The sequence below is a fragment of the Dermacentor andersoni genome, chromosome 1, assembly GCF_023375885.2.
Source record: "Dermacentor andersoni chromosome 1, qqDerAnde1_hic_scaffold, whole genome shotgun sequence".
Lineage (NCBI taxonomy): Eukaryota > Metazoa > Arthropoda > Arachnida > Ixodida > Ixodidae > Dermacentor > Dermacentor andersoni.
The window spans coordinates 131,040,985-131,064,332 of record NC_092814.1 but is presented as its reverse complement, the minus strand read 5'-3'; the positions used below and the strand labels follow the sequence as shown (position 1 = coordinate 131,064,332).

General features: G+C 45.4%; 1 protein-coding gene across 3 annotated transcripts in view; it reads left to right on the top strand.

Annotated features, from left to right (window-relative positions):
* The window catches only part of Pkn (serine/threonine-protein kinase N), a 181,385-nt gene that overhangs the window by 32,561 nt on the left and 125,476 nt on the right, over positions 1 to 23,348 (top strand). For all 3 annotated transcript variants that reach the window (XM_050193885.2, XM_055062035.1, XM_055062036.1), the window contains 4 exons: positions 3,522 to 3,676; positions 5,549 to 5,829; positions 9,765 to 9,931; positions 17,240 to 17,349. In XM_050193885.2, coding sequence (XP_050049842.1) covers positions 3,522 to 3,676; positions 5,549 to 5,829; positions 9,765 to 9,931; positions 17,240 to 17,349 — 713 coding nt within the window. The remainder of the gene's footprint in view (positions 1 to 3,521; positions 3,677 to 5,548; positions 5,830 to 9,764; positions 9,932 to 17,239; positions 17,350 to 23,348) is intronic.

Genomic DNA, 23,348 nt, shown 5'->3' with positions numbered 1-23,348 from the left:
AGTCCTCACCCAACACGTCTCTGACGTGCTGGATAAGCACCGGCAGGAGAATGTTAGTTGCATGGGGTGGTGGAGTGAGCCAGTCCGTCCATGACCGTGGCTTGATGTTAGTGGGAATGGTGGAGAGGGCTGACTGCAGTTTCGGTTGAGTGTGAGGGCAATGCCATAGACAATGCTCTAGGGACGGATATTCCATGCAGTTCGGGCATTTCGGTGGCCCAGGTAGGCCTTGAATATAGTAACGGAAAAGAGGAGTCACTATTGAGTTTGTTTGAAGTCTTCGGAGAATAGCGCTGTCTTCTCGCGAGAGGTTAGCAGGAGGAGTAATAAAGGCGACAGCATTGGTGCGAAGTTGCTTTAACCCTTTCGCTGTCGGACCTTTCTGGCCGTGACGCACACCCAGTGTTGGCTTGGTTTCAGGGAACGAGCATAACAGGGAATGAACATAGCAATTTATTTTTGATTATGATTGGTATACAAATAACATAGTCAATGCAATATGCACATTTCAGTGTTCTGCAGCTGTTATTAGTAAACATCATCATCATCAGCCTGACTATAACATCCGTTCAACATCCGAATCTGACGATGCGGAACTCATCTCTTCGTCGCATTAGACGCTGTCCAAGTCCAAATCCGAGCTCGGCTCGTATTCTGAATCGTAAGAGCCACCGCTCCAATGAGCAGACGAAGGTCTCGCGTCGCTCAGCTATCCGAAAGTAACCGCACGCAGGGAGGATGCGCTTTCAGTCGCCCGCACAATGGAGATAAATGGGACGTTGTGTGATCAAGAAGAGGGAGATGGAAAAAGGCTAAAACAAAGTTCGAAGGGCTTTACGTTTACTGCTGCAAGTTGGAAGCGAGGGTGCGGCGAGAAAGCGAAAGCAGCAATCGAGTCACTCTTTTCGGAGAGGCAACGGCGGCGCGTGCGCCTGAACTTGACGCGCCGTAGCAGACACACCAACAGAAGAAAAATAAAAACCTTCAAACCGGCGGAGATGGCAGAACAACCCTTGAACCCATAACCACACGCTCGCGACGCATGATCCAGCGAACGCGGAGCTACCGCGCCACTCTGCAAGAAGAGAGGGGGGCATGGCAGTCGCACCGTACTCTTCAATACGTGTACTAACACAGGTCGGGGGGAAAATACGAACTTGTAGGAGGAGTCAACAGATGGCGTGGCCAAGTCCGGGAGCGCCAGCTTTGCGCTCAGGCGCGAAATTTTGAACGCGCGATAGAGAACGTACCGGTGCGTCAGTGACACTGTGGGGGGGGAAGCGCGATGACGTACCGGTACGTCCGTGACAGCGAAAGGGTTAAAAGTGATGTATGCTCTTTATGCAAAGTCTTTCTGTGTTCGCTTGGGTTAAATTCGGATGGCCATAGGCACGGCGGACCCGGACAACTACGCGGGTGAGCTCATGAGCTCAGGAGTTGCCCCTCATGCCTTAGTGCCCAGGTATCCACTGCAAGGTAACACAGAGCGAAGGGTGTGCATCCAAGTGACATTGAAGTAGGCTGTGTATATGCTCAGGTAGCAAGTTGTCGCGAAACATGCGGCATGCATCTTGGCTATCGGTGCGAATAAAGATGCGTTGGGTAGGATGATGAGGCCGGGTGACGGCTTCGAGAATAGCGAGAGCCTCTGCGTCGGATGGGTCGGGGACTCCTATGTGTGCGTTTACATGCTCGTAGTCAGGGCCGACTACTGCAGTTAGACATCTACCCTCCGAGTGACTAGCGTCCGTACAATAATACGTAGTGTCTGGTAGTGGGTTTTCCCTATTTACTCGTTTGACTAACTGGGAGCGGCGAGCTTCGTGTTTGTGCAGCTGCATATGTTGTGGTATGGGTAGGACCGTGAATCTGGGTAGTGAGTCCCACGGTGGTGAATACAACGGTGGAAAAGGGGGTAGGGCACCTGTCTGGTATCCTTGATGTTCGAGCAGTTTGCGCCCTTGTGGGGATGTTTGAAGCCTTTGAATTTGCACTTGTCTGCAAATTGTAATACGATCAAGTGTGTTAAAAAGCCCAGTGGCGGCCACAAGGTCGTTATCTTTTGAATGAGGTTTCATAATAAAAGTAGCATTCGTCATCTTGCATTGATGGTGTTGCTGGCTCTGGTTGTAGGCTGTTGTGTGGCTGTTGCCAGTGCTATTTTTGAGGGTGTTCATAGACAGGAAATTATTGCATTTTATTTGACCAACATGATGTTGTTTTCGGTACTCACGAGAGTGTAACTCACGAGTTAATGTAATTTTTTCTTTTTCTTTTTGGGAGTGGTAGTGGAGAGGCTTGCCTCGTGAAAACATTGTTGAAGTGAAGATGCGCCCATCATGGTTGTGGCAGTAATTTTGATGCATCAAGTTCTATGGGACACTGATAGTGAATAAAGAAAACTTGCTTGTGCCAGAAATTTTGTTGAACTGATAATTATGCTTTGACTTGACTGTACTTTGATCTCAGAGAGATTGCCGTTGCTAACAAGGCAAGGAAAGTGCACACAATGCATGTGGAAACTGGTTGTCCATCATCCCTTGTCTCTTTCGTGTACACAAGTGCAAACACTTACTTGCTTTTTATTGTTATAGGTAAGGCCATTTATCATGTGTTGTGCAATGCTTTTCTGAAACATTTGTTTTCTAGTGTTTGCTTTCTGTTCCTGCTCAAACTTCATATTTTGCCCATCTTGCTTGGGGCAATAGACTTACAGTATTCAATAAATAAATAAATAAATACCATATTTATTTGAATATACAGTGAGGTCTTTGCCCAGAATTCTTAGCCTCAAAGTCACCTTCCCTTATATTTGAGGTGGATAGATTCAGTTACTAGTATTTTAATATGGTGGCAGCAGCACCCCATTTCCGGTGATATAGATTTTTTTTTGACAGCGCAAATTGCAGCTAGTAAGAAGCCTTGGCAGGCGAGGCAGTACCGTATTTTTGTGCGTATAACCCACACTGAGAATTTGAAAAATTTCACAGTAAAGGCAGGGTGCGGGCTATAGGTGAATTTCACCTTTTTGTGGCAGTGCAGTATGTGGTGCCATAAAGCCACATTATAAGGCAAAATTCACGCTGCCATGAAGTCTCGCAAAAAGTTGAATTTCACGTGCATCTACACCAATTATTCCAGGTGCTTCTGATTATTGGGTATTTCAGGCAATCCCTGCAGAGTCTTAATAATTCGTTGGCTGCTCTATATCACCTTATATTGGTGTGCATACATGTTTTTTCTTGGATCCCCTGACTGCACCCTCCCTTTGTAATTGTGACTGCCTTATAATCGAAGAAATACGGTACATAAGTAAATGCTCTCTCGCCAACAGGTGCCAGATGGCATTACAGTGAGGAGGGACACACATACAGTATAGAAATTGAAACGGTGTATACAGCAGTTACTATGCAATATGCCCATAGCCTCGGTCCATTAAGCATTGCTTGTCTTCGTATATTCAATAATTGGTGCTGTGTATTGACTTCACTGGTCACTGATAGCAACCTCATCTTTCGCAGGTAAGATATCTGAGGTTATGTCACCTGTAGAGCTTCAGATAGAAGACCTCCGTCATCGGCTCAAGGTGGAGTGTGCTGTTGTGGAAGGAGCGAAGAATGTGCTCAAGCTATGTCAGGCTGCAGGAAAAGTCACAGATCGTAAAGTCTTCCAAGAGGTGAGTTGCATCAGCTTTCACAATATGAAGCATTCACTCGATGTCACTCAATTTGTTACTAGAAGAGTCCTCCTGCTAAAGCAACTACTGAATCGTAATAATGGCACAGGTCATACTGCAGATGCCACTTTACTATGTCTGCAGCTAGGACCAAAAGCTACTAATGGTGTGGCTCTGGATACAACTCTATTGCCACTGTTGTGCTGTGCCCAGTGTTGGAATTCTTCCTGTAGGTGCACGATGCTGCAAATGCGGTGGACCAATTCTCTTTAAGACAACAGCATGAGCAGACTCTATTATATTCTATTTATCTCACCAGAATTTCATATTGGAAGTTGTAACATCAAATAATTCAGCAGTTTGTTTTTAAGGGTGCCTACTTGAAGCATTTGTGCACAGTTTCAAACAATACCTTGTTGTTATGACAGGTGGCATCTTCCGTTCTTGTGAAAAACATTGTCACGTTAATTTATTGCAGTGCTCTAGTGCAAATGGGCCATTTTGTGATCAGAGTGTGCTAGATGCGATTCTCTTACAGTTGACATTGCTTCATGAAAATGTTAGAAAATAATGGGACATAGTCCCATACCGATTCAGCTATGTGCATATATTTTCCACCAGTTTGAGAGAATGCATTGTGTTTCAATGACTCTATTTTCCACACATCGCCAGCCTGTGCCTTGTGTAAGGAGCTTTCTGCAAGCACTCTGCTCCCAGGGAAATAACTGAATCAGTAGTTCGGAAGAAGAAACTAATTATAAAGGAAAGCTTTTTTTTTCTCTTGTTCATTTTTCTCTTGCTCATTTTCATGCCTTTAGGTGATTAGCATAGTAGTGGTTTAGGCAAGCTGAAAATTGTTAGCCGTAGCAAAGAACATGAAGTATATCTTTGCATGTAACTTCAAGTTTACCATTGCACTGTATGGAGTGCCTTACATGTGCATGATAACTTGTAATCACATTACATATGTTTATATGTAAGCATTATATTACCGTCCAAACTAGACCCTAAATGTACTAGTCAAATCCCTCCCGCAACTCTACCCTGCAAATGGAGTGATGAGCGGGAGCAGGAAATTTCTTTATCATGACGTTTCAAAATTCGAGCTATGGCAGTTAATTTGTTTGCCATCTCGAAGTGGCAGCTGCTGTTGCTCTGTTGCTGTCATAGCTGTTGGTCATAGCTATGATGTCATAGCTGGCTAAAATATTGCTGAAATGGTACACTTTAAGAATACCCAGCAAACCATTGTGGCTTGTTGGTCATACCATGTGTCATTTACCCAATGCACCATAGTGGCCTTTGCGTGCTTCACATGTTTTTCTGATATGCTGAAGCTTCTGAGTTTGTTTTCTACTTCAAAGAATTTTGCCTTCCGTATTTGTAATGCCGAGCTTCTGAAAACATTTTTTGTTGCTTGATGCACCTGACATACTTCCACAGCACTGTAGACAGCAGACAAATAAGGCACTATTGGTAGACTCCAAATACATTTTGACCCCTTTAATTTGCCATAATCTTAATTAAGAGCATTTAAAGGTTTAGCACTACCCCTGTAACCATGAACAGCTACAAACTTGCCCAGCTTACTATTCTTGGTTAAAAAACAAAGGTTGATTTACTTTTGGCAATATGCGCTAAATGTTGCAAGATTGGTTGGAAGAAAGCGCTGCTTCATGACTTTGTGTTCTCTGTTTATCAGTCCGAAATGGTTCACTACCTGTTTATTGCTTTAGTGCTAGCTTGCACATTTCATCTCATGTTAGCATTTTATTTTATAATGTTTATGGAAATGCTGTTTCATCAATTTATCAGTGCACTTCTCTGGAATACAGCAAGCTCCTGAGACTTTCGTTACTGTTCTCCTCACAGGCACAGAACAGTTTAGTTGAATCGAGTGAGAAGCTTGATTTGGTTCGCCGGTCACTGGAACTGAAGCGTGCCGAACTGTCACCAGGCAGTGCCAAGTGGCAATTGCTCAAGCGCGAGTTGGAATCTAGCCAGCTGGTGAACCCTTACTCGCCATCCATAGTGCCACATGGGCCCCGAACTGAGCAGCCAGGCTTGCCAGCATCTCCGCTAAGCCCATTGGCAGCCAGCCCAAGCGTGCCTCTTTCAAAGCCAGCTTCTGTCACGGGTCAGCTTCAAGTCAGGTGGGCCTCTTCAATCTCTTTTTTGGCACTGCCTATGAGTCAAAATGAATACAGTTAAACCTTAACAAAATTCTCGATATAGCAAAGTATTTAACTTTTCATAACCTCTTGTCCATAGAACACCATGTACTTAGGACCTCACTATAACAAAGTGTGTTTGTATGCGATTTCAACATAGTGAAATTTCACTGCCTGTGTAAAGGAATGCCAGGACAATAAATGGAAACTTTCACGGATGCAGATGGTCAAATGATTGAATTACAAGCGGCTGCTTGAAAATGCACCTCTGAAATCGCACGACAAGACCGCCGAAGTGAAGCCACATCATGTTCCGTATAAAGTTCAAGTGCAATAAGATCCTAGTGTGCCCTGTGCACTGTGTGTTTTAGGTGCGAGGAAAAAGTGTGCGAGGGTGAGACGAGAAATATGGCAGCTTCACGAGTGCTGCCTTCTGGCGCGAGCAAAGAGTAAAGGGGGGAAGGGGCGAGCTCGCAGTAACGCATTCAAGTGCGCACGCGAGGGTGTGGGTGGAGTGGAGTGTAAGTTGGTGCACGTCTCGGCCGTGGCTGGGCATGGCTTTAAGCATGACTGAGCGCATACGCAGCCGCACACCCAGCTTTAGAGGTTATCTGCCATGTGTGCAAAGACTGGGCTTGCCGAGACGTCCTGGCATCATGTAAGCTGTCTTCCCAAACGTTTAGTATAGGAGCTTGCGTGATCTCGAGTTTCGGTGGCCCGTTGCAGCGAGAGGCAGCCAAAGCGTTCGCTCCCCGCTGCCGGCACTTTTCATGATAGCATCATCCCAGTGCGGGCGACGCCATCAGCCACGGGGGCAGAGTGCACACGAAAGTGGTTCTACAGTAGTTCTACTGTATTGAGAGATGCTCAACCAGGTTTGATAGGGATTGGTTGCCCGTGCCATCTCATCAACTTGGCCGCCCAAAAAGGAGCTTCGTGTGTTCGTGTAAAGGTTGATGAGGCTTTGGTTTACATTTTTTTTTTACCTAGAAAAAAGCTCGAAACGGAAAGATAGACTTCCAAAAAGATAGAGTTCCAAAATATGCATGATGCCGAGGTCAGAAAGATGTTGAAGCATTTGCCGAAGCGTTGGCTGTCGTTGGGAAAGTGTTTGAACAGGCTGCTCAACCAGTGGAAACCACTACTCAGCTTTTTTTTTTTATCAGAAACAAAGCATTGCAACAAGCAGAACTTGTTTTTGGAGTCCTACCAAATTCCGAAGACTTCCTCACAAACCCCCAAGAACCCTGCACTGACCCCAAAATCTGCTACACATCATCACAAGACTGCTGCAGGCCTCGGGGAAAGAAAGCACCGACGGTGATGAACTCTCGCTAAAGAGGAAAGGAGCTCATTCTGTACCTCAAGCAAAAAAACTGAAACTTCATACCAAAGATTCTGGGAAAGCCAGCCACGTGACCTGTGAGGAGCGCCTGCTTTATTTTTTGTCATCGGAGTTAAACAGGGCATGCTGTATTTTTCTCCAAAATGTTATGCTGCTTTTTGAGAAGGCAAACGGTCTTCTTCAGGCACAGGCTCCTCATGTACTGAGGAGCCTCTTGAACTGCCTTTTCGAGGATCTCCTGACTAGATTTGTGCGCCCAGGTGTTGTCAAGGCATGTCATTCATTGCTGGAACCAGAAAGGTGATGAAGACATTGTCATTGGCAGCACAACCTACTCTGTGGAGGAGACACTGAGCTGCATTCAGAGAGAGCAGTTCTCTGCTGTACATCTGTACTTAACGGCAGCATTCGCCACAAATTCCTGCTAGATTTCAATCTCAAGATGGCTGAAGTTGCTCAAGTACAAGCTCTGGAAACTGCTTCATTCAACAGCGTACATCACTTTATTAAGGCGTCCCCTGCTATCCTACCCCAGCAGAGTGGCAAATCAAAAGAAGAAGCAATCGACACACTTGAAGTCAAGTTTGCCACTTGCAAGCATATCAGGTTCCAGCCGACATATCGAATGAGCCAAGGTGTGATGTGCTGGCTCCGCAATTAAGAAGCATTCAAAGTGTCAACGGATCGCTCTGGTTCCACAGAATTTTAATGGTTACTCTGGGTATTCTCTCCATTCCCCACAGCAATGCTGAATGTGAGAGAATATTCAGCACTGTGAACAAAACTCGAACGGAGTTTTGCTCATCTGTGTGTGAGAAAACACTCGAAAGTCTGCTGATGGTCATGGGGCACCAGAGTGGTACTTGCTTTGAGCAAACCTACACGGAGAAGTTTCTGAAGCAGTCAAAGTCGGCAACAGCAAAATCATTGCAAAAATAAATTGTGCCCAAGTGGAGTTTTCGCTCTTTACTCTCCAAGACTCGGATTTCACTTTCGGTTGTGAAAATGTGAGTAAGCTTGTCGCAAAAGGCAAATTCCTCTAAAAAAAAGAAAGTGCTGCCCCCCTCCCCCTCTGCCGCGATAGTTTTTCGAATTTCCAAATCTTCAGGTTGGCAGGTATGGTAATGTGATCAGTGAAGCACCTGGCACAACGCAGGAGAATAATGCCTCTACGCTGCTGCGCGCAAGGGTGTGAGAAAAGTATCATCGGGCGAGACAAGCCGTATCATACCTTTCCAGCGGAGCCGAAGCTTCGAAGGATATGGATTCGTGCTGCACGCTCATCGCAACCATCATAGGTACTGTCATAGCGTCACTTTGTGCTCCGAACACTTCGAGGACAGTGGCTATCAGACGAGCCCTGCTTTGGTGCAGAGCTGCGGCATGTCAGCGAAAGGGCAGTGCCTAAAGCCTGGTGCTGTCCCCTCCATTTTCTCCAGAAAGCAGAAAGAAGAAAACAATGGAGCAAGCGGAGGTGCATTCGAGAAAAGGATATGAAAAGAGTTGTGCTTTTTAGTTCTTTATTGCACAGCGGAAAAACGAGGACGAGATTAACTGGAAATGAGCAAAGGCATCGTGCCATCTTCGTACTGCTGCTCGCTCGAGTGGCATTCACTGTAGCATTGCAGTAGCAAGGTCCTTCAATACTTTTGATCTGGTCATGAAACTTCCGCATAATGCTATGGGAGAGCTTCATATAGTGTCCGCAGTGGTTACACCACAGCACTGGCGCAAGTAGAAGGTGGACTGGAGCAGATGCTGAACGTATGCCACAGGTATTCTATGTGTACCTTCGCTATTGGGCAATGGCTGACTGCCTGCATCGGCGTGTGAATATTGTCAACACAACGTGCAACTCGTCCCTGTTTCTGTAGTGTTCAGAAACTTCAGCGCGATTAATTTCAAAACAACTACAATGCCTTGTTTCATTTCCAACTTCAACTGCATTTGAAATAGCGGCTTAATTCATTATTTGAATTGTACACTTGGACTACTCCATCGTTAGAAACAGACTACAGAGCAAGTTCATGTTGCACTTTTATGTCATTGCGCCACTCGAGCACTCTCTTTCACTCGCAGCTTGCATGGTTGCGTGCCCACAAAAAAACAATGAGAGGCGGATGTCAGGCAGGTGCCGGCTGCTCACTTCTATTGCTGCTGCTGCTGCTACAAGTCTGTACACATGATGTCACGGTGGTCGGTGCCCAACTCCGTGTGTACCGGCGTGCAGCCCCAACGCACTCATTATCGTCCAAAAATACAGCCATCCGTTAAAAACTGTGAAATAAACACTACCTATCACAACAGTAACGTCTTCTGAGTTCAATTTTGTTGCTTCCCTCATTTTTTCATATTTTTGTTCAGTATCCCTTTGAACATGCAGGGAAAAGAAATAACGAAACTTTGAATGGCAGCATGTGCTGCATTGCTGTGAAACTGCACGGCAAGTCAGAATTCGCTTATAACCCACACCCCAACTTTACTATTTAAAAACTTTTTGGTACAGGTTATATGTGCAGAAATGTGGTATCTGTCATAAAATAAGGTGGGGTTTTCTGTGTGTGTTGTGCAGGCTGATGGGTTGTCAGGGCTTGCTGGAAGATGTTCCAGGTCGGCTGCCTCGAGCGCAAGTGGCAGGGATGGGAGCCGATTTGCGCAGTAGCCTTGTTCGAGCCACAGGTCGAGGCTTCTCTGGGCGCAACTCCTCACGCTCCTACAGCATCAAAGAAGAAACCTCTAGTGAGTTACCGTAGAAGGCCCTTCTCATCAGAGCCAGACTTGTAACTTGAGTACTTCTAAAAGTGTGGGACTACCAAATATAGTGAACTTTTGATAAAATAATGCCACAGGCGCAATAAAAAATTTTTCAATACTTAGAAATATTGTTATTGATGCTTGCAAATTCGGCATCAAAAATTTAATTGAGCAAAAGAAATTGGCTTCATTCGCAAGAGAGATGTTGCATTGTGCGCATGGCATTTTTGTGAATTAAGCTCAAAGGTTGACAGGTATGCCAATATGCCCATGTAGACTAGCCATGAAGTGCTGCAGAATGTGCTTAATGCAAGCTTACTCATGAAAAGTGATTGCAATGAAGTGTGTTGATGCCGTCATGATAGAAGTTGTGCAGAAAAGTGCCCTTCATGGGAGCACAGCTGGTACTTTTGCTGACTTGTAGCTGACTTTACTTTTGTACAAGTACTTTTGTACAGCAAATCGAGCAATTACCATACTTTCCTTGAGCAAGAGGAAGTATGGGTATTTGCTCGATTTGCTGAGGTGTGTATTTTAGGTTTTATGACTCGGTTGCCTATTCCTACTAAAGTTTGACCTTTTTTACATTTAACACCTTCCAGTTCACTTATTCTGTGTTGTATATTCTTGCCTGTATTGAGATGATGATCCTTAAAGGGGCCCTGGAACACTTCTCAAACTAGAATGGAATAGACTCAGTATCAAAAGGACTCTTAACCACAGTTCTCTGAAGCCTCAAAAATGCCTTGGGACTAGTATTATACCTCTCATATACAGTCAAGCCCTAATATAACAATTTTTTTTCTTTTCGATTGAATGAAGTAATTTTGTGACACCGTTTTGATTTAACAAAGCTTTCTGCCATTTCAAGCATGTACTTGTAGCCTGGATGGCTAGGAAATCTAGCAAAAAGCTATAAAAAATTTGCGATGTGCTTGCATTGTGACAACAAGTTCGTGGTCATCAAATAAGATCTATTAATGTTTGCCTGCGTGCACGAGACACTGATACTGCAAGCCTTACTTCGTGTAGGTGTATCTTTGCTATCGCCATCAGTGCTCCGCCTTTCTTGTGAAACTTTCTTTTCTTTTTTCTTTTTGGCTCGGGACGAATATTCGTATCTTTTTACACTTTTGTTTTTAATTTGTGGGCACTAGCTTCGGGCGCTAAGTGCAGTCAATCGTGGTGTCCCAAGATTTACGGCGCCACGCGATGAAACACACGTAAATCTCAGGCACTGTGAGCCATGTCGATGCATTGCTCTTGGCACAATCCACATTGCATGAACGGGTGCTCATAACCGCACTACCATGACCTGACCTTCATGCGATTTGTTTAGTGCTTGCTACCAAGATACCATCCTCTAGGAATGCTCTGGGAACTTAAGTTGTTTTCCAGCTGAAACATTAAAATCTCGAATAAACAGAATTGCAACTTGCCGAATTTTCAAGCACAGACAGTGTGGCACGGCTCGCATGCATCAAAACGCGGTGCGATCTTGGTGAACAGCTCCTCTCTGTTATTGCACGCTTATTTTCCTTATCGCTCTCCATCTCCTCGTTTCGGCAGACACAAAAAGTATTGTCTATTGCCCCCTCCAACAACGGAAGTTTTTCTCATCGATGCCGAAGTCCCGCCTGGCTTGAAGGTTTGATGATGCCTCTGCGGCTAAGCACAACTTTTCGTTTGAAAGCGGCACTACAGTGGCATCGCCTGTTTGGTGCCATTACAATAATGCCACGCTATGGGCCACGCCGCACGCCGATACGACACAGGTCAAAATAGCGACGTTGCTCGTGCAGCTTGTGTACTTCAGTTGGCTACTGGCCAACTGAAGTACTGTAATGGTGAACTCGAGTAATAGTGGCTGCAATACTGACTTTTCTAGATGGCACTAGCTATGCACCATATTTATCATATTCAATCACGAACTGGCACATTTTTTAAGAACCTCGAATCTAAGCCAACCCTAAAGTTTGGTATATGATTATTTGGAAAAAAAAAGAAAACTATCGGCCTAGATTCGAATAAATGCAGTAATCTCTGTTAACTTCTAAGCATCTTTCTTAACACTGCCACTACCTTCTTTAACCCTTTACTGCACCTTGTTGCACTTATGCAACATTCTGATGAAGGGTGTTAAAAACCGAAGCAAAGTCAGTTTTGAGCTGCCTGTACACATTGTTGCATTTCCGCAACATTGGTCTGTAAAACGCGCCACCTTGTACTGCAATCTGTGCTAATCTTTCGCATCTTCTACCAAAAGAAACGTGGCGGAGGCTGCGCGCGCCCGCGAGCAGTGATATAGGTAAGTTTTACGAATTGTAAATATATTTGTCCATACGACAAAGCGCAAAAAAAATTCTTGCGCTGTGTTCCACATCCTTCTGACTCTGTAGATTCAGAAAAACATTGTCATTTCGGAATAGTTTGTTCCTGGCGACAGAACATTGCCATGTTGCACAAATGCAACAACGTGTACATGGTTTATTTTCTTCGGAAAAGTGAAATGGCTCCGAAACGCTGGTATGGCCGAGCAATTCCTCCTGATAATGAACGCAGTGACCTTTCAGTTAGTCACGACAACCACGAGTGTAAGTCCGTTTCGATTCAATATGTGGACAAGATGTTCTCTGGTCGAATTTCCTTTTTTCTTTTCCAAAGTACGCCGTGCATCCGCACATTGCCGTGTCACGTCGTCACGGGCACAGCCTTCCGTCTGTGCTTCGATGTTCTAAATTTTAACAATAACCCGAAAACTCTGCATTGTTTCCTGGCTGCACGGGAATCTGCATGACGTACTGCACGAAGTGTGGGAACCACCTGTGCTGCACAAGCATGTACAAATGCTTCTTTTTGTTCCGCACTAAACCATAGGTGCACCAATGATTGTCACGTGCAAATAAGCATCTGAGTATGAATCACACTAAGTCTATCTTTCACTTTCAACTTCTTCTTTATTTGCACATTGTTGCAAATATGCAACATACTCTTTTTCTGCAAACTGAAACCACAGAAATTCGCTAAAGTAAGTTTCCATGGGAGTACAGGTACTGTTATGCTTCCCTACAACTCCATGAATAATATTTTGAGGAAGCAAAAAATTGTGCAGTAAAGGGTTAGTGCCTCTGCTTAGAAGTTCGCTGCCTGGGAATTGAAGCAGTTGAGAACGGAGGTCTCGAGTTCCCTGTCATCTTCAAACCGTTGTCCACGAAGCCACTGTTACAAGTGCGAGAGAGGAAGTGGTTACTAGGTGCAAGGTTGGGACTGCAGGGTGGGTGATCAAAAAGTTTCCAACCAAAGTGTTGAATGTTCTTCTTAGTTCGGGCAGCGGTGTGAGCACGCACATTGTTAAGGACTATTCTAGATGGCAGTTTTTCACACCATCGATTTTTGATTGCACGTCTCAGGTGTGTGTTTTGCAGTACATATCAGTTGTAATTGTTCCACATTCCATGAAATCAGCCTAAAGAACGCCCTTTTGTCGCAGGAAATGGTAGCTAGTATCATTTTCCAACTCGAGTAAGGAGATTTCTTGAATCATTTATATTTTGGTGAAGTTGAATCGCACCACTGCATTGACTGTTGTTTTGTTTCTGCATTGGTGTCAGATATCCATGTCTCTCCCGTAAAAGTGTATAAAAACAAGTTATCTCCATCTTGTCGATAGTGGTCCAAGAACACTTGTCCACTTGACATTCTTTGCTCTTTGCGTTGGTCGGTAAGCATTTTCAGTACCCACCTTGTACACAATTTGTGATATTCGAGCTTTTCCATTACAATCGTGTAAACGGTGGTGCGTCTAACAAGAGGAAGTTTATCAGCCAGAACACTAATCGTCAATCAAATCGTAGTGCTTGGTCCACTTGTTAAAAGATTTCATCACTCTGGATACTGGGCCCGTCACCCGCTCTTCATCATGCACATTTGTGTGGCTATTTTTGAAGTCTCTACACCATTGTCTAACCTTTCCTTCACTCATTACTGCAAGTCCATAAACTAGGCACAACTCCTAATCAATTCGGCCAGTTGGTGATCCTTTTACGCGTAAAAATCGAATCATGGCACACACTTCCCAACTGGCAGGAGCAACGATTTTCACAGACATTGTCGTCTGCATTCACTGACAAGCTGATGACTACTGAATCAAACCAATAACTTGAGTGCCTTCAAAAAGTCATAAGATGGCGCTGCATGTGTGCAACTGTTGTGTGCGAAACGAAATCAGGAAAGAAACAATTTATAATAACTCAAAGGGAAGCTCATTACTTTTCGAAGCGAGATCAGGATGCCGTAGAACACCCACCTTTAAAGCGAGACATAATAAGGAAGAAGAAGCATGTGCGTGCTGTGGTAAAGCTAAGGAAACAATGAGCATGTTTTATTAGAATGTGAAGACATGTGCCCAGCAGCCGATTTAGGCACCACTGGCCTCCTTGAAGCCCTTGGGTTCAGTGAGAGCAGAGAAAAAGTAAACATGTCCGCAATAGAGTTTAGTAAAAGGTGATTGGAAGATTGGTGGAAGAAAAGTAGGGAAACGACAAAAAACGGAGACGTACAAAAGCAAAGTTCACCACATGGGGTCAGAAAATGTGGCTGTAGGAGTTCATCGTGGGCTTTTTTTCTTTTACCTAGGTAGGACATTAGGCAGTATAACAGCAAGAGCTTGGTGGCGCAACCCACTGCCCTGTTCCACAGGGGACGCTCATAACATCCATCCAACCATGTTGTCACCCGCCAATATTTAAATATAAGCAAATGACCCTTACTTTTTGAATACGCCTTGTATCTATATGGCAATTACACAATTTCCGAGGCTTGAACAAAATGTCATTATTGTTTGTGCGAGTAGGTCGGCAGCGTGTTCATCGGCTCAGTGATAGATGCCGCACTCCAGACTTGCGTTGAAAGGATTCCTAACGTAATTAACTTCAACCATGAGGCAGCGCACCATGCAGGTGCACCACCCTGAAAGCAGACCACCTGTCCCATAGCTGGTATGGATTATGCGATGCGCTCTGTGCATACTCCAGACTGGCCATGCCAATCCTAGTCAGATTTGGGAGTTTGGGGCAGCTCCCATTGCCAAGTCCCCAAGTCATGTCACTGACAGAGACCAATCAGAGCATACGGTTCTTGACATATATTGACGGCAAGAGGGCTTGCGGCGGCACCTCGTGGCGAGCGCAGTATCTACACTAGGCAGCCGACACAGCTATATGCAACTGTAGTGCACTTGCTATGTGCACGGCATTGCTGGAGTGCCCGCTCATGCTCGTGTGTTCCAGTCTGGCCGTGCTGCTTGGTGCAGACCAAGATGTGCTCAATATGAAGCAGTGTCTGCCAAGGTGCCTAGCCAGGAGCAGCAGCCAGGAACTACATAGGCGAGGAGTGAGAACACACTATGGGGGGGGGGGGGGGGGGGGGGTGCATTCCTTGTGATGCGTAGCAGGCGTAGCAGGCGTAGCATACGTGTGGTCTTGGCTTAAGTTTTGCATGGTTTGAGGTAAGTTGAATGTTGGAAACTAACTGAAATTAACGAGACCTGATGGCTATGACACCAATAAGCAGTGCGGTCAAAGTTTCATTCCTGTGTGGGTGGGTTCGGCCGAGTGTTAGCAGATGATAATTGGCTTCTTTCAGAAGTGCATAATTTCTATAGAAATTTGAAACACAGATTTTCACTTACTTCAGCCTGTTTAGTTAACTGCATCAATCAATATACACAGCAACAGTAGTAAGAAGCGCAGTGATCCAAACAAACTTCTTTTGATGTCTACTATCGCAGAATAGCAGCTGTCTTTGGGAATTTGCAATAGGACAACAAATGGCAGTCGGCCAGCAGCTTAGAAACTGGTGAGGAGCAGGCCTTTGTTTGAAAGTTTTAGAGAAAAGGCAATTGCGCTCCGCGTGTGACCTCTAAGCTCCGCACATGCCTGCAGAATTTGGCTGAGATGTTCACGGCAGCATATGAAATTTGCTGAATGTGTCGCCAAGCCTAAGGGGTGGTTCAAGACCCCTTTTTAAAGAATGTCACCTCATGAATCACCTACCACAAAAGTTGTTCAAATCCTTTAAGTATAAGCTTAGTTACAGATACTTATTGCACCGATGTGTGGCTTTCTCTAGTTTCCATGTCCACTAGCGCACTGGAAGTTACACAGTGGGGATGGCAAGGGGGCAGACCCCGGCCAGAATTGGCACATTTTCTTCTTGTTTTTTTCTTTACAATGCTACTTTTGGTTAAGGTGTGCATGGCGCTTTTTCGACAAGATAGGTGCATGGCAATGTGATAGATCAGTGGCCAACACCCATCACCCACAGAGACCAATTAGAGTAACGGTTCTCAATGTGTTTAACCAGTGAGAAGGCTTGTCACGGCACCCCATGGTGACCTTGGGCCGGCCGCGGTATCTACGCTATGGAGCACATAGCCGCCTTTGAGATTAGATGCCATCGGCAACAGATGCAGTTGCGTGCAAACGACGAATATTTTCTATGTGCACGACAGGGCTGTGGTACACACGTGCGTGCTTCTGTGCATGAGTCTGGCCATGCTATGTGGTGTGGACCAGCTTTGTCTTGCACCAGTTTGACTGACAAATAGTAGCCACATTCAAATAGTGAATTTTGAAGCGCCATCAAGCGATGTTTGCCATGGCATTTAGAAAGAAATGGCCAGGAGCAAGCGAGCGCTGGCAAACATATACGAGGTCTGGGCTTAAATTTCATGTTAGCTTGATTCAACGACTACGACACCGATTAGCAATGTAGCCAAAGTTGCATTCCTACATGGATAGGCACGGTCGAGCGTGAGCAGATGATAGTCGGTGTCTTCCAGAAGTACCCAGTTTCATAGAAATTCATAACTCCCATTTTGTTCTACTTCAGCCTGTTTCTTTCACTACATCAACTATTATATACAGTAACCGAAGGAAGAAGTACACTGATCCACGCACCCTTCATGATGGATGTCAACTATCAAGTAATGGCAGTGCTCTTTGGGACACTGCCCTTAGATGTAAAGGGGCGGCCGCTGGCAGCACTGAAACAGGCGAGTAGAAGGCTTCTGTTTGAAAAGACGGCGTTTGAAGAAAAGATAACTTCGTGCAGCGCTTTGAGCTCCATGCGCTGCTCACGATGCAAAATTTGGCTTAGATGTGTACAGCAGCAGATGCTATTCGCAGAATGTGTTGTTCCAAGCCTGATAGGTGGTTCAGGGCCCCTTTAAAAGCCACTTCTCAGCAATTGTGGTATTGTGTTCACATGGTTACTGACATGTATTATTTGCAGATGAAATTATGGCTGTTTTAAAGCTTGACAATGTCCATGTGGGCCAGACCACTTACAAGCCGTGTAGTCAGCAAGCATGGGACCAGAGGTTCACTATTACTCTCGATAGGGTAAGTTTATGCTCAATATATAGGGAGAGGGGGTGTGGCTTATCCAACCTGTTTTGCTTAGGGCTTTGGAATAATGACGAAAAACAACTGTGTGAGCACCTTGCATCTGCCTGACAAAGATGATGTTTAACCAAGTCGACTGCTACTCCCAAGATAACTGAAGCACCTACCCTACCGCTGATCATGGCATGAAGGTGAAAACGGTGTGATGATGCCACTTATAATGCGCGATGCTTATAAGCGGTAGCCGTATGGCCAGCGAAAAAAAAAAAAAAAATACAGTGGAGTCCAGATAAACAAAACTTTCTTACGAAAGTGTCGGATAAACGGAGCAGTGGTATCAATTCTGTAGGCCACCAATAGTCACATTTTTAACAAACTTGGGTTAAACGAAACACATCTTTTTGTGAACTCCGGTTTAATGGAACTTTAACCAAAACTACCACCTACCTAATGGCATATGAAAAAGTCCTGCAAACATGCCAAATGGTGATGCTATAAATAGTGAAGCAAATACAATCCATCAGGCAGTTGTGGGAAAGTTAATGCAAATTAAAGATGTAGGAGTCGCAACGGTGTTTCCATCATGAGGACTTTGCTAGGCAAGTAATGATCCCTGAGGTGGAAGGGAGGCCTTTGAAGTAGGTAAAATCTTAGTCAGGCTGCTAAAATACTTCTTTGTTAACATCGGCAGGTGTAAGAGACCTCAGATGATACATGTGTTACCTGCTCTGACAAGACAATTGAAAATGTTAGTGGTGAAGTTTGTGGTGAAGACTGGATTCTATTGAGGACGACGTAGCTGCTGTCCCATGTCCCAGTGCATGTTACTGTTTCAGACCAGACTAAAGATGTAGTTGGAAGTCTACAGCGCTATTTTGAATGCGACAGCTGTGCTGAATTCAGAATCCTTTTGCACATGAGCATAACCTTGCTCAAAAGAAGCTACAATATCAGTAGCAGAACTCAGTAGAGTCATTTTTCACCACAGTAATATCAAAACACTCGGATGCTTTTAGAGAAAAACAGTTGTTGGTGATTTCTGTGTCCTTCGTTTAAATGAAACTTCGCATAAACAACACATCTTTCTGTCCGTTCAAGTTCCGTTTAAGTGGTGTCTACGGTATTGTGTCAATGTATTATTGTAAGTTCCTCATCAAGAGTGATGGCCTTGGCGATAAATAACACACCAAACCATAAATAACGGAGGCCACATGCAGATGAGGCCCTAATCTCCCACCACACGCGCACGCACACACATTTTTATTCTCTGCATACTTTAATGAGCCCTTATAGTGAGTCTGTGTATATACCGTATTTACTCGCATAATGATCGCACCCCAAACTTGTCGCAGCGATATGTTGTGTGCCAAGTCTAGCTAATGATGATCACGCTTACCATCTGTCGAATGTTGTCGAATGCTACGCGAACGACTCTTGAAGACATACCAAGCGGTCTGCACGCACCAAACATTCTTAAGCAGATGCTCCATTTCATTCCTTTTATCACTTTCATGAAAAAGAAAAAGTTACAACCAAACTTGTCTCGGCTTTATTATTTGTAGGCGTCATAATGGTTTTGGTCAACAACAAAAAAGACGCCTTTCGATTCTTCTCGTCTCCACTCGGGGGCACGCAACAAATCGCGAGCGGCAACGATAGCAGCCACGTTTACACTGATACGTTAGAAGTGTACCCTATTCATACGCCAATGCTTGCAACACAGCTAAGATATTTGCCTACCTTTTACGGAAACATGCCGTATTAGGATAGTAGTGAAGACAAATGCCGCAGTTTTCGCAGCATGCCTGCTATGTGTTTCTATGTCACTGGCAGCTAAGCGCGCCCATGTCTGTTTCTGTCCCCTCAAAGTGGACATGGCTGCGTTATTGCTGCAAACTTGCCGATATTAACTATATCATTTATTACTGGTACGGAAGAAACTGTTTTAATGCGCGTAATGTACTCACGAGAAGAAAAATAATCGCGTTCGGTGGGTTCGGCTGCCTCCGCCAGCCACCATTTTTCTTTTGGTGCCTTGCACTGACAGAGGCAGCCGCCTGCTTGTTGACCCGTCGTCAATCCGCAGCAAACGCGGGATGAAAAAAGAAAATGTTTCTTTTCGTGGGAAATTTAACCCGCGTAATGATCACACCCCTGAATTTGCGTCAGTTTTTTTGACAAAAAGTGTGATCATTATGTGAGTAAATAAATATGTTAATCAAATCATTGGAAAGAGGGGAGGGGTTCCCCAAGGCCAAAATGTTTGTGAACGCCTGCTGTAATAATTGAGCCACAGTGGTCGCTGTCCCTGCATCCTAAACACCCACTTCCTTGGATATTTGCGTATATGTACAGTAGAACCTCATTTATATGTTTCAGATAAAAACACAAGAAAAAACATACTAACAGGGAAAATGTGCGATCCAAAGTGTAATAAATACACCAGCCCTAACTGTTGTGGACACCTAAGTAATGTGAAGTGTTGTGTGAATCGTTGCAGTGCAGAAGGCCAATGTGCGCCAAGCTGGTGGCGCCCGAGCGGTTCGAGACGTGCTTTTTTTTTGTGGCTTTATTTATTTATTTAGTTCACGATAACTCTAAAGGCCCTCTAGGGAGGGTATTACATAGGGTAAAGGTTACACCAGTGAGGCAAAGAACAATGCATAAATGTAAAAACAAAAACAAAGCTTATGTTCGCACTCCTTGAATACAGCCTGGGGCAGCAGCTTCTTGGAGCGGGGAATTTCGGCAGGAAGTTTTGATGTACAGTCGCCGACCGTTTATTCGGACATTACGGGGACTGCGGAAATGTCCGAACAAAGAGGTGTCCGAAAAAGCAGATTAAGAAAAACAAAAAGGAAATCCTTTATTTCCACGCACTTATTCAGGCTCGGCAGTAGGCTTGAAGAAATCGTGAATGCGCCGTTGCATGCTGTTCCGTTATCGCGCAATCAGATAAGCCTGAATCTCGGAGAGGGTCGTACGGTCACTATAGGCGGCTGAAAGCACAGTCACTGCTTTTACACGCTCCGCATGCGACGGCAGCATAGCACATGGTGCATCATCTTCCCACTCAAGAGTCATCGTCCGGCGGTGCAGCAGAAACCTGACGAATGATCTCGCCGTTGTTGAGTTCTGCGCATGTCAGTACAGTGTCAGCACCTGTGAAACTGTCAAATGAGACGGTGTCCGGAATCGCAATGCAACCACTGCGCAGGTCTCAGCAGAACAAATCGTAGGCCTCCCGGCACCCGCTTGCTGGCATCCCCCAGCGCAGTCTACGCGGGCACTGTCGGTGTCATTAGACACTTGATGCGATGTTTCCATATGCCGCGTTGTTTCACCGGAACCTCGACACAGCACACAAAGCAAACACCACCATGCCGACACCAGTCGCACAAACGAAAAACGTGGCCTACTCGCAGTGTTGTGCGCAAAGAAACAAATCAGCTGCTGGATTGTCTTGACATGGCTTACTAAGCTGAAACCGGAACTGCTGTAGAGCCACTCTATCGAACCGGGCAGAAACGATGATGATGAGCGTGGATTTGCAGTAGCGCCACTTCATGGGGCAGCAAGGAGGCTTCGTTCAAAACAAAAATGCCGTTCAGCAAGTTGAACCGTGCACCGGTCAGAGTCGGTGCATGGTACTCTCGATCGAGTTGGCTCAAGGAGTGTCCGAAAAATCAGACGAGAGGTTACAAGGTGTCCGAACTTTCGGCAGTTGTTATACATTATGGTCTATGGGGAGAATGGCGGTGCCACGAAGCAGACCGAATAATCAAGCATGTCCAAATTTTTGGAGTCCGGAAAATCAGTCGGCGACTGTACCAACATGGCATGAATCGGTGCGGCACTAGATGTTCAGAGTGACGCAGGACACGCGTTGTCATTTTTCTATTGCGTAGTGTTATAAGACAGCAATAGGAAACCCCAACGAAATTGAGCTGGTGGGGCGATGCTCAAATATGACACCTACGACGCTACTAGAGCGAAACATGACACTCACTTCGCGCCACCTGCAGCAGAGAACGGCGGCGTGTTTGGGTTATTGGCAATTAAAGGCATGCAATACATTTTCAATGGCACTAGCCCCACATGCTGTGTAACAGATAGGTGAAGATGCATATTGCAATAAGGTTGGGCTATGATAGCTGCATATGTGGTGTGCAACGACCTGGGAGAAGTTTTTCTGGTAACTGAATAGGAAACTGAGTGCACACCTGTGTTTTCACGCGAGACAGGCATGCGAGTAGTAATGAGGGGAAGCTGCTGCGGTGGGCAGCTACTGACATCGATTACGCGCGCTTCCTTCATTTTGTTGTTTACATGCGATCTAGCGGCCGGAAAACGTATCATGCAATCATAGTTCGGCGATTTACTGATTGTTGGTGCTGAAAGATCGTGTTTTCTGGAAACATGTTAACAGGTAAAAAAAGTATTGGGTTTTTCTATATCGAACGTTGGCGCTGGGATATCGTACATAACGAGATCATATTAATGCAGTTCTGTATTTATAGACTATACTTATGGACAACTTTTGTGGTTATGAAGGGAAAGCTACAGGCCGCGGTGCTGCTGCACTTGTTAGTACAGTCAAACCCGGCTATATCGAACTCGCAAAAACCGCCTATTAGTTTGATATAGAGCATAATTCGATATAAGCCTGTTAAAGATTTGAATGTCATAAAAGCACATACCATTTATAAAATCACTTTATTGGTGAAACTAGCTTAGTTTCGCACGAAATAGCCCTGCATTTTATTCTGCTTGGGCAATTTCTGCCTGCGACGCACGCAATTCTTCCTATTGTCTAAGGAGTCTGAGCAGCTGAGGCCGCAACCTTCCGCATTCGCGCAGAAGCAATGGACTAGTGCGAGCGCACCGATCACTTGGAAGGATGTGGGCCAAGGACTGTCGTTGCTTTCCTCAGTGTGCACACTTTCACTTGTGCTCGGTACGATGTCGGCAGTGTAGTATTCGTTTTTGAGCTCTCCCGTGGTCGCGACAGCATCATTTCCGCTCACAAACTCGTCCACCGTTGATTCTTCAACGGCTTCCGGAAATTATGACAGCTCGCTCCAAACTTCGGCAACACCGGCAACGGCTTTGTCGTATTCATTGCAATTTACAGTCATCACCGAGCACGCGGAAGTCTGCACGGCTGAAGCAATTTCGGATGAACCACTCGTACACGGCCGTGCGTACGCGTCGGGTGCCACGGGCACCGGGTCGCAAGTTTGGCCACTTTAGCCCTAATCTCCCCCTCATTCTTCAAGATCGTGCTGAGAGTGCTCCTCGGAATCTTGTACGCTGTGGGGACATCCGACTTCTTACCGCGTTTGACCCGATTTATGATTTCGAGCTTCACGACGAAAGGCGAATTCTTCCGCTTCATCAGGGCAACACTGCGGGAGAAGGCCCACAACGTTGCGCACGCAATGAACCAGAAAAGCAGCGAGACAACTCGCACTTTCGCCATCTTGCACGACGAGGGCACAAGAGCCTCTGATTGGCTGTCTGAGCAGGCGCTGCGGGCGGGCTAGGACCATTTTTTGTTGGGGGTGTCGACGGCTCGCCCGAGGGAGCACGGTCACCGTAGGGAGAGTGGTTGAATGGAGCTGTGCCATTGCGTTTTCCCGCCACTGCGAGGGAAAGCCAACTTCCAGGGGCACTTTCCGCTGCGTGACATTCAATATATCGGGAGTCACTGCTATTTTTGTTTGATGTAAGCTTAATTTTTGCTATATATACTCATTGTAACTATACCAAGACCAGAAATTGTTCAATATAGAGAATAATTCGATGTAAACGGGTTCGATATAGTCGGGTTTGACTGTAGTGCCGCAGCGTTTGACAGTGCTTTTCGTTGCTCAAAACAGACGCTGAGTCGACGCAGCTTCCATGTGCGACGGTTTTGCGTTTGCCTAGACTTGGAAGGGAAAAGCCGCAGAATAAGTAAACTTTAACACTCAGTGGTGTGTTTCATGTTTTGT